At 39.9% G+C, this 12,892-nt stretch overlaps 1 protein-coding gene across 1 annotated transcript in view; it reads left to right on the plus strand.

Annotated features, from left to right (window-relative positions):
- EFHC2 (EF-hand domain containing 2) overlaps positions 1-12,892 on the plus strand; it is a 66,720-nt gene that overhangs the window by 11,486 nt on the left and 42,342 nt on the right. The window contains exons 3-4 of the mRNA XM_086615409.1: positions 2,353-2,503; positions 11,079-11,302. Of these exons, the coding sequence (XP_086471535.1) occupies positions 2,353-2,503; positions 11,079-11,302 (375 nt within the window). The remainder of the gene's footprint in view (positions 1-2,352; positions 2,504-11,078; positions 11,303-12,892) is intronic.

Here is a 12,892-nt window from a genome sequence, read left to right on the forward strand (position 1 = left end):
TCTGTTTTGATCTGCAAAATTGCAGTTGGCTGCTGCATATTGTTTCATACACCAGCATGTTGTATAAAGAGAATAAAGTTTAAATGCAAAAGAACATGCACAAACTCCTCAAATGGAGGAAACGAGAACATAGATGTACACACGGTGAAAGAAATAAATACAGTGTATTTAGGACCTGATTGTGTTTGGAGATCTATGGAAACAGACTGTTTCGCCTGGCTGGTGTCTCACAAGACAACCGTTCTCAGAAAAGATCATTGACAAAATTAAGAACAATTAGTAATCAAATAGGGCACTTGAACAATATGTTTGTCAAACCACTATAGTCTAGTGGGACTAGCAGAATAGAGAGAAGAGGATACAGCATCTAAGGAAATTTCCAGTGGTTGCATGGCTTAGCAGCAGCTGGGCAAGGAATGGAAGTCAGCTCCTTGTCAGCTGAACCCCAGGATGTTCAGACTAGGGTATAGTCGTTCCACCATAGTACCTTTTAAGTCCTTCCAGAACAGTAGCTGGAGGCCAAGAAGGACACCTTAGTCACCAAAAATGGCACTATACACCAATGTTTAGACAATTGGAAGGAAGGAGAGATGTTAGAGGACGATAGAGTTGTTTGTGTTTGGCTCTGTTGTATGTCAGATGTTTTATTCAATGTTTTTGTGTTTGATACAGGAAACAGTGAAATCCACAGTTAAAAATTACATGTGGCCAGAATGAATTTTTTATTTATTTTCAACTATTTCATCTGTAGGCTGTTTGGAAACTTGCATGTTGTGCTACTTAAACAAACCGTAACTGATAGTGTCTAGATTCTTTAGTGTGAAGATTTAATGCCCTCAGGTTTAACAGGTAACAGTTATATCATTTGATTATAATTTAAATTTTATTTCTCTAATGGTGATGGGTAACAGTGCAGGAGAGTTGATGCCAAAAACGCGTCTGTCATATTGTTTGATGCATGCTGAAAATCAGTGGGATCTTAGCCTTTGAAATAGTTTCTAGAACCAGAGATTTCCTCATCTTGCTCTTACCTTGCCTAGAGAAGGGAGAGCGGCCTATTGAGATGTCTGACTAGGACACAGGTGGCTGTTCTTGTGTACTCCTGAGCAAGCTGCTCTCTCTTTCTCCCCAGATGTAGAAAAAGAGATTGTGTTTGTCTACAAAGATGTTTTAAAATCGCTGTTGTTAGTATTCACAGAAGTACTTTGAGGTCCTCAAAGGCATGCGCTAAAGGAATACAGACTAGAATCAGTCTGTTCTGTGCCATATTGGGATCTTGGCTAGCTCACTAGATTTCAAGCATTTTCAGGCCATGGTCTGCCAGATGCTCATTTAAACATAGGGAACAGCTAAGTTGTCTTTCCCAGTGCTTCAGTTTGTCTAATGAATCAAGAATAAAGGTAATTGAATATATTAAATAGAATCATTGCAAAGAAAGGAAGTGTGGATTAGCACTGATTTGACCCAAATGTGTTGGGGTGGCAAGATGGAAACTTTGTTTTAATTATTGCCTCTTTGCACATACCACATCAAGCATCCTGGCAGGTAATGCACTACTCTAAGTAGATACTTCTTGTACATTCCCTTAAAATTGGTCTTAGTGATTAAATACCATAAATGATACCAGGAAGTGCAAAACTTGTGTAATGGTTTGCTGAGCTTGAGTTGGGATCTCCAGACATAAAGGCCACTGCAGTAAACCACTGAGCACCTCCCTGTGAAGGTTTTTTCCCTTGCATTACTGCTATTGCAAGAGACCATGAAGACCAGCTGGTACACTCTCTGAGATTTCCTCACTCGCTGAATTGCAGAACCAGGTAAGTTTTGAAATGCCAATATTGCAGAGCTCTAAATGACTCCAGAAAAACATAATTTCTGATAGTTTTCAGTATCATTCCTTAGACAACTTGCAGGATCTCCTTAAAAAGGACTCTCCTTTCCGCTTACCTCAATGGTAAAGCCATTAATGTCATAATGCCCTTTATTTTCCAGCAATTCATTGAATAGAAGTCTAAAATTTGCTTCAGGACCTAGGTAGCTCATTGTGCTATCAAAAGTGCTTTGTTCAGAAGATTTTCCAAGCAGCCTGCTGGTAGTTTTATATTTGATTTATTTCTTTACTTTAGAGTTCCATCTCTGCTTATATGTTGTGATAATAAAAATGCCAAGCAAAGAATTTTAAATTTATGTGATTTAATGTGGATTTCTATTCTTACATTTCTGAGAAATAAATCTACCTCCTGAAATCCATACAGTTAGTTACTTATAATCTATACAAGTTTATTTTATTGACATATTTTGCAAAAGCATTGAAGATTTTGCTGCTTTATACTTATTTATTGTTTCTAATAGGTATTGTCTTTTGATGCCTATTTTGAGGAAGAAGTGCCTGACAAAATCCAAGAGCTATATAGAATCAGACATTGTAAAATATATTTCTACCTTGAAGATGATACGATTCAAGTGATTGAACCCCAAGTGGAAAATAGTGGCATAACTCAAGGTATCTATTTTTAATAGCACTCTTTTTTATTTGCCCTGTATCTCTTTCTTCAGTACAGTCTCGGTCCATTCTAATGGATAACGTGACTTCTTATGGTTAAAATGTGCTGTAAGTGAACAGCTATAATTTCTTTTCTTGTTACGGATCATAATGTGAAATTTTTTATTGTCTTAGTTTCTGAAGATGTGGGTTTTGTAAGGTGAAATCCCCTCCCGCACTCACACGTACAATTTTTTCTCTAATACAGCTGTTCGAAATCATATGACAGTGGGTCTATTGTCAGTGTTGTGTCACTTCTGCAAAAACCATTTATGTTCTAGATCTCCATTACTGAGCATTGTTCCTCCCATCTTGGCACTGGCAGTAAGCTCTCTGGCTGCAGCTTTGTAATTGTTCATCGGCTGCTGCAGTGTCGCTGCTGTTGTCGAAGGAGGGTGCCTTTTGTGCCTCTGGCCGTTGGTTCTTTTAGGATTAAAGTGCCCTTGGCACAGTAATTTTTCCTTGACGCCTCTAAGTTAAGAAGCCTCCTTGCCTCAGTGTCACATCACAGCACTGGGGCCAGCCTGAGGACTTTTGGCGGAGAGTTTACTAAGCTGATTTACTGCAGTATTAATAGACTTGGTTTACATTAAGAAAATGTGATCTAGAGGTCAACATCCTTTTGCAGAAGGGGAGCACAGCTGCTGCTTCTTGGTGTTTATGGGTCACTGCCAGAATTAAAAAAGTTTTCAAGGGATATAGTCCAGATAAGCAGGATGTCTTGGGATAAGTATCTTGGGATGACTGCGCCTCCCAATCTCCAAAGATATTTTGTATGATCTGGTGGATCTTAGCACAGCAATTTTCAAAAATAAGTTAACCATTTAACTACCGTATTGTTTTCCAAGATGAGCGGATACTATCAATTTCTCTATCTATAGAGTAGGATAATATTTAAAGGTGTTAGGTGCATCATTACTGTTAGACCTGGGATAAAATTACCTGGGAATCTTTTCTTAAACCGGTACTTCAGGCCCTGCTGTCCCTGTGTTGAGTGGTTCTTCTTGCCTGAAGTCTTTTTGGCTTTTCAGCAGGAACTGATTTTGAATTCAGAGGAACCTCGTCTAACTCCTACCAGGGCAAGTGCTTTTTCAAGACCTGAAGAAAAGCATGTTAGATCTGTTCTCCTGGGAACCTAGAAGTTACTTACGCTCTCTCTGCACTCATGTGCATGAGGCTGGAGACATCATTTGGTTTAGATTTTCCTTGACTTGTGTGTCACGGGAGTGGGAGTGGCTGTTTCTGGATTTTGTGGCTTAGAACAAATGACCATCGCCAAAGGAAGTACAGTTAACCTGAGAGGCAGAGGCCATGTCTTTGAGAGGGAAAGTGAAAGCCAGGTACATTAGAGCAGGATACCGCAAGTTCAAAGCTGATTCCTTTGAATCTAGCTATAGGAATGAGTCATTTTCATTGTCTTTGCAGTATGGGCTGTGCAGGCTGCCCCTTCAGGCCTGATGTTCCTGGAGGTCTAGTCATAAGCCTGTGGTCACAGGAAGGCTATGATATCTCCCCGTTTCCTTGGTTATATCTTATGTTAATGATTTTGGAGTCACCTTTGGTACTGGATCTAAAATTAACGGAGTAGCGTTAAAGAGAAACAAGAATTCTCTGAGTCTTCCATGCAAGGATGTTTTGAAGGCCTCTATGGCTTTATATGAGTACTTTCTATGGGATAAATGAGTGTACCCAATGTATTAAACTGATGGATTAGAAATAAACGTTCTCAAAAGTTCTCAAATTTATGTGTTGCTGGTGCCTGGGCTGGTAAGGAAGATCTGTATATTGATTGTGTTTAGGAAGGAAGAGAAACTGTAAATTGAAAGGCCCAAGGACTATTTGGGATGTGATTAGGCTTCACAGCTGATGAAAAGATCTGGAGCCTATACTTTATGATAAGCATCTACATAAATACTTTTATTATCCTCGAGATTAAAATGATGTAGAGGGAAAAAGATGGTGGAGATAAGTGAGGATTCTTTACTCACATGCACTTGGGCAGTGACTTCGTGCTGAGTAACTGGAGAACAGTCACAAAGCTGTTAAGTTAAAGACACTAAATATTTGTTGTTGAATATATGCAAAAGCAGCGTTTCTTAAAAAGAAATCCCAAACCATTAACTGCTAGTCTTATTCTATTTTCAATTAAAAATTGGCCTATTGCCTCTTTTATTTTTTGCCATCCAGAGGGACCTTGATAGACTTGAGAAATGGGCCAGTGCTAACTGCATGAGCTTCAACGAGTCAAAATTCAAGGTCCTTCACCTGAGTCGGGACAATCCTAGGCACAAATACAAACTGGGCACAGAGTGGGTTGAGAGTAGCCCTGAAGAGAAGGATTTGGGGGTGTTTATAGATGAGAAGCTCAACATGAGCTGGCAGTGCACTCCTGCGGCCCAGAAGGCCAACCGCATCCTGGGATGTATCAAGAGAACCATGGTCAGCAGGTCGAGAGAGGTGATTCTCCCCCTTTACTCTGCTCTTGTGAGACCCCCACCTTGAATACTGCATCCAGTTCTGATGTCCCCACCATAAGAGAGACAGAGATCTGTTGGAGCATGTTCAGAAGAGGGCCACAAAGATGATCCGGGGGCTGGAGCACCTCTGCTACGAGGACAGGTTGTGGGAGCTGGGATTGTTCAGCCTTGAAAAGAGCAGACTTCAGGGGGACCTAATAGCTGCCTTCCAATACCTGAAGGGAACTTACAGGAAGGCTGGGGAGGGACTTTTTACAAGAGTGTCCACTGATAGGGCAAGGGGAAATGGGTTTAAGTTGAAGGAGAACAGATTTAGATTAAATCTTAGGAAGAAATTCTTCAGTACGAGGGTCGTGAGACTTTGGAATAGATCACCCAGAGAAGTTGTGGATGCCCCCTCCCTGGAGGTATTCAAGGCCAGGTTGGACGGAGCCTTTAGTAGCCTGATCTAGTTGAGAGGCGCCCCTGCCCATGACAGGGAGGTTGGATTAGATGGTCTCTAACGTCTCTTCCAGCCTATGCCATTCTATGATTCTGTGATTCTATGATTATAATTATATGTCTCTCTTATAGTATTCAAATTCCTTGTCCTGACTGGGAATTTGTAAGCCTGAGAACAGACGTATAACTGTCTGCGTTGTGAAGCTGGTAAACTGAAGCACAAAGAAATGAAAATCTTGCCCATGATCATGCAGAAAAGATCATTAACAGGATGAGGAACTGAAGTGAAGTTCAGGATCTTAACCACAGTGCTGTCCTCTGCACATCTCCTGAAATACGACATTTCAGTTAATTAAAAGGCCAGGGGTTTGTGGAGGTAAGCTCAACTGTAGGAGAGCTCGTGTTGTTGAAAGGCAAACCACACTGAACGAAAGAGCGCAGGTGTGGAGATGTGGGTGAAGAAAGAAATGTGGAAACATCAGGAGCAGGATAGACTTAGTCCATATGGACAGTTGGAGAGTTGCAGTGGCAGGAAAGGGATTGTGTAAAGGAGGAACAGCAAAAAACTGTGATGGAAAAAGCGGAATTGAACTGTTGAAGGCAGAAAGTGGTAGTGATCTTAATTTGGATGTTTACTCGAGCAGAACCAATGTAAAATAGACAGCTCAAATGCCTGTTCTCAGCAGTCTTCTTGTGGAGTAGATATAGCAGTGGTGGGGTAGATCAAAGGCAGGTGGTGGAGTGATCAAAGGTAGATCTTCTTGGCTGGTTGATGCCTTGAGGCCATGGGATTACCAGTGCTTGTGCTGTAACCCACAAATGAGAGCTTGATGGTCTGAATGGGTGTCCCTGGGCGTGATGGGATCAGAGAAATGTAGTAGTTCCCCACTGTATTCTCTGCTGTGAGTAGCGCTTGTGGCTTTGCAGAAGAAAAACTTGGAGATGCTTATGGACTACAGGAAGATTTGGTGAAGAAATAGCTGTCAAAGAAGTTAGAAGAATTTCTAACTTCAAATATGATTTTACAAAACTAAAAAAAATTGGCTTCAGAAAAAAAAAAGTCAGAAAATGTACTTTTATCATTGATCAAAATCTCAGAGTGACACAATAAATGATCTGTGGGAAATGTGTTTCAGTGACTTTAAAAAAGCATGTTATGGAATTGGCTGCTGTACTTGGACGTGAATTTGGACAGATAAGGTTGCTACCAAGTAACTGAAATTTAAACTGTCTTGCTATAGTTTGAACTTTGGAAAATATTAGAAGCATTAGAAGAAATTTATACAAACAGAGAAATTCAATGCAAAATACAAAGGAATGCAGAGGCCAATCTGAACTTGAGAAACCAGAATCAAAGCAAAAAATACCAGGACAATCACAGTGCACAAAAACTTAACTAAAGATAAGGGGAGTACAGAGTGAAGAGGAGGACAGTAAACTGAAGCACACAACAAACTCCACTGTGTTATTCCAGAGCCAGAATGCTAATTATTCTTCCCATATAAAAAGAAATTCTCCCATAGAGAGCCAGGCTAGATATGGCAGTGCAAGTGTTTTGTAGATCTAATTCCCAGTTAACAGGACTATGGCTGGCTGATACCGTCTTATCAAAAGGTCATTTATGTCCCATGGGGTTGACTGTGGCTTCCAGTGCAATCCAGGCCCTGCAAGCCAGAGCGGAGTGGAGCAGCTGGCTGGTTTCCCCAAGGTCAGCCAGCTGAAAAAGAGAGTGGAGCTGCTTGCTGGCTGGGTTCCCAAGGCCGGCTGGCTGAAGAGGAAAGTACAAGCGGGAAAGTGAAGCTGCAGTCGGCTCTGCCAATATAACCAGTTATCTAAGAGTTTAAGACTCCCCCTGAGGCCTTGAAATAATTGTGATATTGCCATATTTAATGGTGGCCAAATCATGACCTTGCTATGTTCTGAGACGGGTGAATAAGTGAATGTAAGAAGCCCCCTTGTTTACTGGGGTGAACTCTTCACGTTGCAGGAACAGTAGTGGTTGCTTCTCCTGCTTTCTGTGCAAGCAGTCAAAGAGTGTACAAACTCCAGGTGTTACCCATTCCTCTCCTCTCTCTAATGCACTCTGAGTAGAGCAGATGGAGTCAGAAAGCTGTGCTGAAGAAATTCTTGATACCACTTTATTTCTTCTGCAGTGTAGCAGCGAAGACCGCATCATTTGCTGCCCAGCTTCATGAGCTGCCTCATAGTGAAAAAGCCTTCACTACTGTTAACGTCTCCTTAAACTCCTGCTGTAGTTGCCAAATCACCAGGAGCCCTGAGAGAAAAGAAGAATACTACAAATCGTGGTGTGGGAACTCAATGCCACCACCACTGTCACAGAAAAGCAGTACCCCAGCTCCCTTTACGAGGGCACAGTAGAGGAGAGCTTTAGCCTGACCAGATGCAAATATTTAAAACAATGCTTGGTGGTGCAGTAGGATAGCCTGCTCGATAAACCAACAAAAGAAACCTCAAGAATAGCCATCCATTCTGAGCAACCTGACTGTTGCACATGCCTAGATCCTCTTTTAACAACTTGTAGCAATTTTCTAGAAGTAGAAAGGTAATTATTTTCCAGAAGGAAGGACAATTTAAAAAATGCTGAGACCTAAGCTCAGCTGGGAAATTTCAAATTCAACAATATGAAATGTGTCCTCTACATGTGTAGATCAGGCACAGTGATATCTAATAAAAGCAAAGGATTGCTACAGATACTATCTTTCAAGACATTTTCCATTAGGAAAGAAATTCTTATCCCTCAGAACAAAATGGGCATGTATATTGTACTTTGAAAAGTGGTATGAAAAACTAGCTGAAGGCTTACTCACCAGTTCTGAGGTGAATATACCCTCAGAAAACACCTCATATTAGAAATTGTCAACCCTTATATTTTCACTAAAATTATGATTCAACAGAATTTGCATTTATGTGGAGGACTGTTCTGACTTAGCACATTATTTGTTGATTTTTGTAGCAGTGATACAAGACTTAGCCAAAATCAGGTAACATATTTTAAAGTACGTGGTTTTGTTAATGGTAATGCGATGCGGTTTTACATAATTTTAGAATGTGCTAATTACCATGGTTTCTAACTAATATTTCCATGAGGATGCATGTTAAATATGTGTATAAGTATGTTTAAGCAGATAGAGGTTCAAATTTATTATACAAAGGTCAGTAACCAGAATGTTGGATTTGGTATGTGCGGAACATCAGGATGCTGAACGGGTCTTAAATAATTATTTTAATGGGATGTAAAGTAAATCTGCTTTGTTGCTTTATTCCCCTGAAAAAATAAGGGTATGTTTCCATTGTAGGAGTTAGAATTTAACAAACAACTCTCATAATGTAGTAGTGGAAGATATTTCATACAGATTAGTCCCTAGGGAAATAAAGCGAACAATAAAGAATTTCCATGAACTAACTCAGAAATAAGGCCCTTTGAACACCGAATAAAAACCACGCAGTGATATCTTTCTCCCTCCTCCTCTGCCTCTCTTCCTCCTCTCTCTCCCCAGAGCCCTCTCCATCCCCACCTATCCCGAAAACAAAATAGCAGTGCTGGAAAATCATCAAACGGGACTCGGTGGGAAACACTACCAGATGCACAGCTGAAGGGCACTGGAAAGAGATCCACTTCTGTAATAAGAGATAATGAGACAGACCTTTTAGATAATTGTGTCTAGTAAACTATTACTGTAGCAGTAAGTTAGTACTGGAACTATTTTTAGTTTGGGAATTTTTGTGTTTACTGTAGTTGTTCTAAAGTTGCACCTTTTGTAATTACTATAGTTTTAAAGTTGTTGGGAACCTATGGTGGCAAGGGATTCTTATAATAGTATGGGTTGGTGGTTCCTGTCTGGTCTTAGCCGGTGGGTATCTGCTTTACGAAGCTGGTGTTACAGAGGTGTCTGGGTTGGTAAGCACAGCAAAGAGCCTGAGGTTGACGACTGGACCATCTTTTTATTCTCTGCAGGGTATTTTCACACAACTATATTGAGATACTGATGTGGCAAAACTTTCACTACTGTCCTTTTTGTTCTCTCATAATGTTGAAAAAAGGAGTTTAGTCCCAGCTTTGCCAATCTGCTGTTCTTTATGAACTCTGACTTCACAGAATAAATCATAGCTTGTCACACATGCAGCTGCATAGCTTTCTCTAATGTATGCATTACTTTTTTTTTATAAGTTGTTTCTAAAATACTTGTAGTATCACAGAATTGTTGAGGTTGGAAGGGCTATCTTAAGATTGTCTAGTCCAACCCCCCTAACCCAAAGCAGGATCAGCTAAAGCCAGATGCTCCAAGGATGGAGACTCTACAACTTTTTGAACAGCCTGTTCCAGTGTTTCATCACCCTCACAGTAAAAAAGTGTTTTCTTGTGTTCAGAGGGAATTGTGTATTTTTAATTTGTGCCTCATGTCCTGTCAGTGGGCACTACGGAGAAGAGCCTGGCTCCATCCTCTTCATTCCCTCCCATCAGATATTTATAATCATTGATAAGATTCCTCCTGAGCCATCTCTGCTCCAGGCTGAACAGATCCAGCTCTTTCAACCTTTTGGTATGAGAGATGGTCTCTTAATCATCAGCAGTGAGTACTTTTGAAGCATTACCCAATTCATTAACGTATTTGTGAGTTTTCAGCTGATAGACCAATAGCAGATTCCTTCTCTTTTGATGTGGTAAATGTAAACAAACACAATTCCCCCAGCACAACAGCCCTTTCATTTAAAGATTATAAAGAAGAAAACTTAAGTGTGTACTTACTTTAACAAAGTTAGAATGTCTCTATTTTTTTTCTGTGTTCTTTTTAATTTCCCTTTCTTTTCCTTTTGGATAGTGTTCCTGTTAGACTATGGAAGACATATAGACTCTATGTTACGAGTTCTTAGCTGTGTGGTTCTGAGATGGATCAATATTTACATTTCTCTACTGCAGCTCAGCAGTCAGCCCAACTCATCTCAGTTGTCTCCACTTCCAGTTTGCATCTTTAGGAAGCTCCGTTGAATGCACCAGCTTCTCTGCTTGATAGATGACACTTTTTTCCTTGGCAGGGCAGTTTTTTCTCTAACCTTAGCTGTATATGGATCTCCTCACCCTGCAGAGTGTAGACAAATCTAGCGGCTCTTATAGACCCCTGCCACATGTTTTTTTGCATAACTTTTTGTGTGTTTTCTTTAAAAGAAAAATTAATGATACTAACGAGTACTGGAGACTGCTTTATTCTCAGTAAAAGTGAAAAAGACATCTCTTTTCTTAATAAGAGCAGTGTCTTTGCTATTCTTGTTGAAAAAATACTAACCTGTTGTGTTTGCAGCAACACATGGCGATTTATTCCAGTGGTTTCCTGTTGGGTCCAGAAAGTGGTAGTTTTCTGTATTAACTTGAGTCAAATACTAGAACTTGAGGTTCTAGAAGATGATCAGCGTAAAGTATTGTTGTTAATAAAAAGAATCCTCTTACCTAATAGTTCTTTTGCTGAATGAAGGATAATTTTGTTTGTCCCATACGGCTTCATCTGTTTTGGTCATGTCAGCATAGAAAATTAGCACGTCTATGAAGTGATCTTTTGAGCAAAGGATATTAATTCTATTAATTTATTCTAATTATTTCACAGGAACTATTATTCGACGGCATCGGATTCCACTTCCACCTCCTCATGAAGATCAGTTCTATACTATAGATCATTTCAATGTCAACACAGAAGTAATCCTCTATGCCAGAAGATATAAGATTATAGATTGTGACCAATTTACAAAATATTTCCTGAGGAAGATGGGAGTTAGATTAAATCCTCCCTCAGGTCGTCCAGATGACCCGTACACCAAACAGCGGCAAAAGGTCAGATGAGGCAGTAATAGTAAAAACTTGATTTTGATAAAAGTGCTATTAGTAATATGCATTATATAAAATATTTCTTTAATAGCAAATAGAACGTATGTAGAGGTAGCTATTTCGACATAATGAATCACAAGAGAAAACTTGCTTTTTAAAATTTCGTTATATGACTCATTGTACCAACATAGTGAAGTCCCAGATATAGCGGGTTCTGTCCTGATGTCTTCGCACACCTTTTGAGACAGAACAAAATAATTGGTAAAAATAAAAAGTGTTTAAAGGAAGATCTAATTGGAATTGTGGTTCAAGCACATCAGTGGCTTCCTGCAGACTCATTTACTTGGTCTATTCATATGCCGCTTTCCTCTCTACCCTACGTGTTATTAACAGCTCTTTGCATGTGTAAAGCAAATTCTTCTGTCATGCAGAACCCAGCATTCTGCAGTTTTAAGACTGGTAAGGTTTTGTCTGAATGCAGTTCCCTCTTTTATGAGTATATAGGAACACATACACACATCCTCCAGAAATCTCACAGCTCCTAGATGCTATGTGGATTCCTCTCTGCAGGATTCGGAGTCTTTTCTCTGGAAATAGTGGTGGGAGTGATGTTTTCTGTAGGCAATAATGACAGTTTCTTTCACTTATGTTTTTCTTGATTAATATGAGTGCAGACGGCACTGTATTTTTTTCTTGACTTGACCCTGTTAGGACTGTTGGCCCATGACATGCAGCCTGTTGTGATAGATTCAGCCAAGTACTCTGAAAGCAATAAACATTCCATGTGTCTGTTGCATTCAGCTTAATCCTCTTACAAAAAAAAACCCTGCTGCATCTCAGAGTAGCAAAATGGAAGGTAATTATGACTGATACGTGTAGGACACTTTGCATGTGTTTGAGGCACTCTCAGGCCAACACGTTGGTTTCACTTCATTCATGCTTTCAGGCTTTTTGCAGTCTCCCAGTGAAAAGTAGCATTTGTAATACGTCTCCTGGTTCTGTGTAGTGGTGACTCAGGTTGGCTGTGGGTTGCTTTTCCCTTACTCAGGCCTTGTAGGTAACAGGTGTGCATTAACACATGCTGAGTTGTCTCAGTATTGGTAGACTCTGTCAGCATTATATGTGGTACTGCATAACGTGCTTGGTGGGTTTTGGGGTTGTTTGTTTTTTTTTTAAAACAAGCAAAACAATCAAGTATTGTGCATATGTATGCCTAAAAAAAAATGGAGAGGGGGAAAGAGTTTTGAGAAATAAGAGCATCAGAAGAACAAAAATTACTGGAATCTATGTCCTAATAGTCTCAGTTGTTGAGAAATTGCAGAAAAGTTGTCTAGCAAATTCTGGCTGCTTTATGCTCTCGCTTTCCTATGAGTAATTTGTGGAAGGTAATTTTTAAAATTTATTAAGGGTGGATTGCTCTGGACTGCTTTGAGGAAAATTAAATTCGTTTGCACTAGACTCCTAATAGTGCAGATGGCCAGAAAATGAAGGTATGAAGGAAAGGAAGGAATACAATGAGATAGAAAATGAGATCAATGACAAATGTGGCAAGACCCTAAGATTCATATTTCTGTGCTGTTGGAGATGATATCCCAC

The sequence above is a fragment of the Tauraco erythrolophus genome, chromosome 1 (genome assembly GCF_009769465.1).
Source record: "Tauraco erythrolophus isolate bTauEry1 chromosome 1, bTauEry1.pri, whole genome shotgun sequence".
In the NCBI taxonomy this organism is placed as follows: Eukaryota; Metazoa; Chordata; class Aves; order Musophagiformes; family Musophagidae; genus Tauraco; species Tauraco erythrolophus.